The following is an 8,345-nucleotide window of genomic DNA, read 5'->3' as shown; positions in this document are numbered from 1 at the left end:
AAGATAATTTATTTACACTATTGGCTTGCCTAGCTTTCATTAGTAGGCGCCATCACGACTCCCGAGGGTGGAAAATCCGGGTCGTGACATCCTACCACCTCTCATTTAAAGGTAGATAAAAGAATACTACAATCTTGTAACGACCCTACGGTCGTTTTGAGCATTTGCATTCCATTCAACTATTGAAGTCTCGAGTAGCTTCATATGATGTATTATGACTTGTGTGAATCGTCGATTTTAGTTTTTAGGTGTTTCGGGATTGAATTGGAAGAATGATTTTCAACTAGGAAGTTTTATGTTGGAAGAGTTGACCAAGTTTGACTTTTGCGTATTTGAACCCGGATCGGAGTTTTGATGATTCCGTTAGGTCCGGAGGGTTATTTTGGACTTGGACATAATGCCCAGATTTGCATTTGGATGTTTCTAGAAGGTTTCAGCACTATTTGGTGAAAGTTGGCAATTTGAAGGTTTGGCATGTTTATAAGTTTGATCGGGAGTTAACTTTGATGATATCGGGTTAGAATGGTGGTTCCGGGAATCGGAATAGCTTCGTTATGTCATTCGGGACTTGCGTGTTTGATTAGTTACTTTAAAAAAGCATTTCTAAACAGCAATTAGTGTTTGATCAAGCTTTTAAAAAGTGCTTCTAAATATATTTTTCTCTAAAAAGTACTTTTGGAGATAAATTACTTTATTATGCTTCTAATCAAAAACATTTTTTTCTTCTAAAAGCTTGGCCAAAAACTACCAACTTTGGGGGAAAAAAATCTTAGAGAACCTGGGCCAAAGAGGCTAGTAAAGTATAAGATCCCAAACTAATAACATGGATAGAAGTAAAAGTCAGCTGCTTAACACACACACACACACATATATATATATATATATATATATATATATATATATATATAAGACGTACCCCAAACTAATTTAAGATTTCGTTCCATTCAAAAGATCACATGGCTTAATGGACTAAGATGCATATAAGAATTGCTCAATTTTTGGTTACAAAGCTAATTCGGAAAAGTTAATGTAAATTAAGGACAAATTCAAATTTTCTATAAATCTCCACTACCAACTCCAAAGGTTTTCTCTGGATGCCTTTGGAAATGCAACAGCCTAGAGCCCAAGACATTCATGCAGATGACTCTCTCTTTTTGCATAATTAAGCACGTTTTATGTGCAAATAGCTTTACACATTTTTTACCCAAGAAATTATGATTTAAAAAAAGCAGTGTTCTGACTTGAAAAATTAAGTATTGAGAAACTAGAAATTTGAACGTTCAGATGTCCAACTGCAACTCATTACACATTGAAAACTAAAATTTGCCGATTGGCATATCTTTCTGGCTTATGCATCTCCAAATTCCAATTAGTTTCTCCTTCGCTAGGCCTGCATTTTAACAAAATCAATTCAGCGGAGGTCACCATAATATACACTCTGAGACCATGAATGTGATCAATGCAGCATTTCCAAATATTTCACTGCTACTGGAATTCAAGAAGCCCCAGCTTAACAACGCATGGAGTAGTCAAAAACAACTAAAGATCGGGTCAGGCTAAATGGCAAATATCACAAAGATTTTCATGTATCATGCTTGAGGAAAAAAAACATTAGAGATGGACATATTACATGTTATAGGCTGGTGAGGAGGGAGAGATGACAAAAAATCTTCTTTTTTTTTTCTTTTTCACTTTATTCTATTTAAAGGGGTGGGATGGGATTGGAATTGGCACCCATGAGAACCAATGTGAACAAGAAAGCGCACAAACAGAGAGAAACAAACCGCACAAACAGCCATTTGTTTCTACACTGTTCAGTAGCTGCAGATATGTGGAACATGTTTCTCTCACTTTTTGGACTCAACGGTCATGCCTCAGAGCACCAAGGAAGCCTTTAGAAACTGGAACACATGGAAAGTTGATAAAGCCATCAAACAAGTCTGGAGAATGATTGTTGCTAGTATTTTTTTGTGTTTATGGATAGAAAGAAATAGGAGATGCTTTGATAGTGTATCAACTCCAATTCACTCTATTAAGGCTAGGTGCTTAATGTTTCTTTTTAGTTGGCACAAAATGTCCCCTGTAGACACCCCTACACCCCTGATAGCTTTCTGAACTTTGTCAGCACCTTGGTCTTAGATTAGCATTTCTTGTGTTAGAGCTGACTTAGTTCTTTTTGCTGTATTATCTTTTGTACTACTGCATCTTCTTGATGCCATCAATGAACAAAGTACTTCATCAACCAAAAAAAAAACAGAGAAACAAACCGAAGCACAAAATTAACAACAGTAATAGAACAGACTACCATGAATCTGGAAGAAAATATAAATTCCATTTATGATTGGAATATAAACATGAACCAGTGACAGAGTGAGACCTTTCCAACGGAACAAAATGAAATGAATATTACAGCTTTCAGGATGATCACATTTTCTATATCTTCTTCCATGCAACATCACATGAAGTGGTACTTCTCTCAGCAACTTATAACTAAAACGCATGATGTAGGTTGTGGAGCCATCAAAGTTGAAGGCTAGGCAGAGCCATTGGACAAGCATTTTGCATAAGAATTTCATCAAATGGTTCACATAAGATATCAACTCAGATGTTACATGCATTTTCTAGTCATCACATTTCATATACCTCCATAAAAGGGCAGCCCGGTGCACTAAGCTCCCGCTATTCGCGGGGTCCATATAGAACAATTTCTTTTCTTTGATAACGACCTCCTTACCGATCAATTAATGGATAAAATTGCTGAATTTATAACCAAAGGCCCAAAGTGAAATACGCTTTCACCCCGGAGTAACTTTTTCTTTCTAGGAAAGTTCATCTAAGGTAAATTCGGAAACCTAGTCTTCACACAGCCTCCAACCACCCACTATTTGACAATCAATCAATCAATTATATCTCAAATCAAAACTAGCTGGATTGGCTACATGAATCCTTTATATCCGTCCGCTCAATACGCATCATGCAAATATCCCCTTCTAAACGTTACCACAAAACAAGGGTCTCACATCCTTAGGGAACAAAAAAATTCTAAATGTTACTAATTAGACAAAGCTCTTTGCAGTAGCTGAATGACTATGTGCAGCCTTTAACAAAAGAATACTACTTGAATATAATCCAGAATGCATATCTAAACATGTGTATGAACACATAGAAAATCCGTGAATGCAAATTCATGTAACACAGTTCAATAAAAAACCATTTCCTGGGATAGAATTTATTATTTAGAACGACAGATCCAGCAATAATTATCAAAAAAGTGTCAAAATCCTAAAATGATTACCAGTTAAGAAGCACCAACGATGATGTTGTTGATAGGAATAAAAATCAACTTGACGAAAAATCCAACAAACCCCATGACGACGAAACCGATGGCGGTACGAGTCGCAACCTTAGTGAATTCTGCACCAAATAATCAAAGAAGTTGAGGAAACGGGCATATACAAATAGATCGATGCCTAGAAAAAAAAATAGTACCTTTGCGATCAGGCTTGTGACATCTTTTGACAAGTCTAACGCTGTCTTTGGCGAAATCTCTAAGAGGATCGAAAACAGAGTCTAAGGCGTCCATTTTAGCGCTGAAAGAGGAGTGCGGATCTGGTTTGAGGAGAAAGGGGTTTTGGATTTTTTGATATATAAATAAATAAATAAATACTAATGAAATCTCGATAGAGAAAAGGAATGTGATTGGTGAGGTGACAGCTGAGTGACGCTACCTGAATTCCCTAAAGTACCCACTTCTTTCTTTCCACGTCCATTTTCTTTCTTTCTTATGCTTGTTTGCAAAAAAAGAGTAAAAAGAACCTGTCTAATTAGAGTTAGTATTAAATTTGAATTTGTGCAGTTCAATTGAATTGTAAAATGAGAGCAAATTAGAATAAAAACAGAAATGGAGGTAAAAGTTATTTAGGCAAGAATTTAAATATTTCTTGTTCAAGTGTAACTATTTAAAAGGTGAAGAACATTTTTTATAGGGTGTAAGAACCATTCAAAAGTTATACCTCGCTAATAAAGTATTGAATAAGTACATAAATTCATCATTATACATAAATTCATCAAATGAAATGATAGAAGATTTGCACTCATATCCATATTAATTTATCTTATTCATAACACTTTTCATTAGGTGTTCATTTTAAAAATAATACGTCTCGTTAAATCCTTATTAGAAAAAAACTAATGAGAAAAAGCATAGCTAAGGATGTAAAGTACACACGTTTTATAATACACATATAGAGATGCCTCACTAAAAACCTTATCATGAAAATCCAATTAGGATAAAATCTTGATTAAGAAAAATTTAGTGCATCGCATATTTATTACCCCTAATGAAAATATTGTAAGATATCTCGAAGACGGCATATTCCAATCTTGTAGATCAACTTCTCAAATTTTGATGTTGCAATTCCTTAGTGAACATATTATGAGCACGCAGTTTTTTCCCGATGTGAAAAATGCTCCTAAAAAAATTTCCAAAAGACCTTTTAATTATTTAATAGAATTGTAGGATTTTTCTATATTCTCTTTAATTCGTTTTTGTGCGTATTTGAATTTTGTGCATTTAACGTTTTAAATCGTAAAAATGACTAAAATATTTTATAATTATGTCTTTACATTTTTAGATCTTAATTGTATGATTAATTGCATCTCTAAAATATGAAAAATCACAGAATACTTTTAGTTACTCTTATTATATGCATTTTTAGGTTAGTTGATTAGTTATTATGTCACAAGTTTCATTAGTTTAGTAGGTCAAATATGCAAAATAGTTTCAATTAAAATTAAGTTGGCTAGATTTGAAAATTGAATAAAGAAAAGAAAGAGGTCATTTTTAGTTTCAGATCAATTTGGGCCTAAAATTCGGCAGTCCAATTTTGCCAAAGCCTACTTGTGACCCGGTCCAAGAATCCCACCCCTTCAGATGGCCAAACGACGTAGTCTTCGCTCTAAACTACGTTGTTTTGCCAATGAGCTCCTTTTAATAAAACAAATTCATAAAAGTTTAGTCTTTACACTCATTCCTTAAATTCACTCAAACCCTCTGCCTAATTTTAGAATTTAGGGCGGCTAAAATTCATCTCCATCGCCCCTTCCGCCGTTAGCCACCATGTTGACCATCGTTGACCTCCGTCGAAAATCGCCTCACAGCGGCGGCCCGTCTCTAAATCACTCCAAATTTTAATCGGACACTCCTTACTACCTCTCCATCCCTAATCCGCCATCATCTTCCTCAAAAATTGTGATGACTCGATGGGTCATCTAGAGTTTTAAACCTTAATTATGTATTTCGAAATCTTAAATACCTTTTTTTGGCCTTTCTCGATTTGCATGTGCAGTCTGTGTCTTTTTCCGAAAAGCTTTTATGTTAAATATTGATAAAATATGAAATTATGCCTTAAAAATACATTTGAGTTGACTTTGGTCAACGTTTCGAGCAAACATATCCGGATCTATGGGTCCGTATCGTAATTTAGGACTTGGGTGTATGCCCGAAAATAAATTCGGAGGTCTCTAGCTTGAGTTATTGCTTTTTTTGTCGAAATTTAAAGCTTAAAGGTTTAAAGGGTTTAAAGATTTGACCAAGATTTGACTTTATTGCTACCGGGTCCGGATTTTAGTTCCGGAGCTTGGTATATGTTCATTACTATATTTAGGACTTGTCTGCAAATTTTAGTGAAAACCGGAGTTAGTTTGATGCGATTCGGATGTTCGGTTATAAAAATAGAAATTCTAAAGTTTCATTAAAAATTTTATTTGATTTGGTGTCCGATTCGTAGTTCTAGGTGTTATTGATCGCGCGAGCAAGTTCATATAATAATTTTAGACTTGTGTGCATATTTGGTTTGGAGCCCCGAGGGCTCGGGTGAGTTTAGGATAGGCTACGGATGGTTTGAACTTGGAAATTTGCTGGTTTTAAACGTCTACTGTTTCTGTTGTTTTCTTCTTCGCGAAAGTGAAGCTACTCTCGCGATCGCGAAGAGTGATTTGGGCTGGGGAGGGAATAACCCTACGCGAATGCGAGGCATAGGACGTGATCGCGAAGCGGTGGGGGGACTACCCTTCGCGAACACGTCCACATCCATGTGAACGCGTAGCTTTATGAGGTGGGGGCTGGGAACTGAACATTACTCTTCGCGAACACGTAGGCAGGTATGTGTAATCCTTCACGAACGCGAAGGATATCACGCGAACGCGTAGGCTATTTGAGGTGCTGCTTCGCGATCGCGTCAGGCCCTTCGCGAACCCGAAGAAGGCCTGACGCCCAGTAATTTAAATGCAAAAACGGGATTTCTTCTATTTTTCATAAACCTTCCACTAGAGTTCGACCTAGAGGTGATTTAGAAAAGAAAACTCAGCATCAATTCATAGGTTTGTACACTCTAACTCATTTTCTTCCATTTCTAACATCACCCATTAATTTATAGCCCTAATCTTTGTTCTTTCATGGTAGAAAACTAGGGATTTAGGAAGAATTGGAATTTTTTGCAAATTAGGGATTTAGACCCAAATTTGAGGTCGGATTCTGAAACTAATTACATAATCGGGCTCGGGGTTGAATGGGTAAATGAGTTTTGGTTTGAACCTCGAGTTTTGACCAAGGGAGCCGGAGGTTTATTTTTGGCTTTTTGGGAAAAAGTGTGGAAATCCTAAATTTATGCATTGTAATTGATTCCTTTAGCAATATTTGACATTATCGAGTCAATTGTGGTTAGATACGAGTGATTTGGAGGCGGATTCTAGGGAAAAGGCCCTGGTAGAGCTCTGAGTTGACTGCGGATTGAGGTAAGTGTTGAGTTTAACCTTGATTTGAGGGAACTAGGAACCCTCGGACTATGTGCTATGTAAATTTTTTGTGTTGCGCCGTTTATGCAAGGTGACGAGTTCTTATATGTCGCCAGATTACTTGTTTCCCTGATTTTCCGCTTTTCCTTAATTATTTTCTTCCATGCCTTAATTGTTATGTGCTTTAAATACCTTCCATGCTTTATTTCCTTACTTGTTAATCATTGTTTCTCCTGTTAAAAATTGTTAGACCTTTCCATGCTTTCATGGCTCGTTGTTATTGCCTCAATTGACTTAATTTCACCTTTTAATTGTCATTTACCAGGCTTTTCTTGTCGTGAAAAATTACATATGTGAATTCTCAATTTGGTACGAGGCTTCCTTTCGGATTCAACTTCTTATTCGTCAATCGTAGAAGTTCTTGTGATTTAAGTTATTGATTTGATTGTGCTCATGGAATATTTAATACTGATATGGTGGGATCGGGTTGCACGCCGCAACAAATAAAATAACGATGGATTAACATGGGGGAATAAGGGTGAATTTGTATTGATGTGGTGGGATCGGGTTGCACGCTGCAACAGGTGAAATAAGGGTGGATTGATACGGTAAAATAAGGGTGAATTGTGATATTGATTTTGTTATATGGTGGGATCGGCTTGCGCGCCACAACATATATTTATTTATCATTGTTGGTATTGTTACGATGGAATAAGGGTGAATCTATGTGTTTGTATTTCCTTGAGCTGTGTTGGTTTTCGATATTTTTCATATGAAACTCTAAGGATTGGTAATTATGAAAGTTACTGGTTTTCTTTGAGGATTTAGCTATTTTCTTCAGTTAACTGTCTTATTTTATTTCGTATCTTCTTCTTCTGTCTTTATTATATACTGCGTACAGGTTATAGTGTAAGTGACCTGCCTTAGCCTCGTCACTACTTCGTCGAGGTTAGGCTCGACACTTACATAGTACATGGGGTCAGTTGTAATACTACACTCTGCACTTTTTGTGCAGATTTGGTGCTCGGGTTGGCTAGCTTTGTGGAGACTTGAGGTACAGCTGCTTAGCGTCCGCAGCTCCTAGAGTCCCCTTCCCTTTTTATTAGCTGTGTATTTTTCCTTCAGACAGCTTTATATTTTATTCAGACATTTATTTGTACTATTCTAGTAGCTCGTGCACTTGTGATACCGGGTCCAGGGTTGTATTAGATATTTCAGTCGTTATGGCTTCTGCATTTTTACTTCGGATTAATACAATTATTTCAGTTTCTTTCTTATCATTTAATTTGAACTATCGAAAATGAATATATTGTTCTAACGTTGGCTTGCCTAGCAAGTGAAATGTTAGGCGTCATCACGAGAAGGTGGAAATTCCGGTTCGTGACCAAAACTCACTCAAACTCCACGATTAGTGGTTCTGGAAATGCAAGAGAATCTAAAATCGCCCCTTTTCGATTTCCTTTCAAACCTTATGTCGATTCCCCCTTTTTCTTAAAAAGGCGAAATCGGGTTTACGACATTTGGGAGGACAACTCTCTTCCCTTTTGGGA

General features: G+C 36.5%; 1 protein-coding gene across 1 annotated transcript; it reads right to left on the bottom strand.

Annotated features, from left to right (window-relative positions):
- Positions 1 to 965: 965 nt before the first annotated feature.
- On the bottom strand, positions 966 to 3,654 carry LOC109238129 (protein transport protein Sec61 subunit gamma-1). The gene is made up of 3 exons (XM_019404557.1): positions 3,490 to 3,654; positions 3,296 to 3,414; positions 966 to 1,390 (listed from the first exon to the last, which is right to left on the bottom strand). Exons 1-2 carry the CDS (start codon positions 3,581 to 3,583, stop codon positions 3,299 to 3,301), a joined length of 210 nt encoding a protein of 69 aa, XP_019260102.1. The 5' UTR covers positions 3,584 to 3,654; the 3' UTR covers positions 966 to 1,390; positions 3,296 to 3,298.
- Positions 3,655 to 8,345: the final 4,691 nt, after the last annotated feature.

This window comes from Nicotiana attenuata, unplaced genomic scaffold (genome assembly GCF_001879085.1).
Source record: "Nicotiana attenuata strain UT unplaced genomic scaffold, NIATTr2, whole genome shotgun sequence".
Lineage (NCBI taxonomy): Eukaryota > Viridiplantae > Streptophyta > Magnoliopsida > Solanales > Solanaceae > Nicotiana > Nicotiana attenuata.
The sequence above is the reverse complement of the archived record's forward strand: the minus strand, read 5'-3'. Positions and strand labels throughout refer to the sequence as shown.

Excerpts from the sequence above, each read along its gene's own strand:
- LOC109238129 (XM_019404557.1), bottom strand. The coding sequence starts at position 3,583 with ATGGACGCCTTAGACTCTGTTTTCGATCCTCTTAGAGATTTCGCCAAA. Across the intron at positions 3,415-3,489 it reads TCACAAGCCTGATCGCAAAG|AATTCACTAAGGTTGCGACT; the intron begins GTACTATTTTTT and ends TATTTGGTGCAG.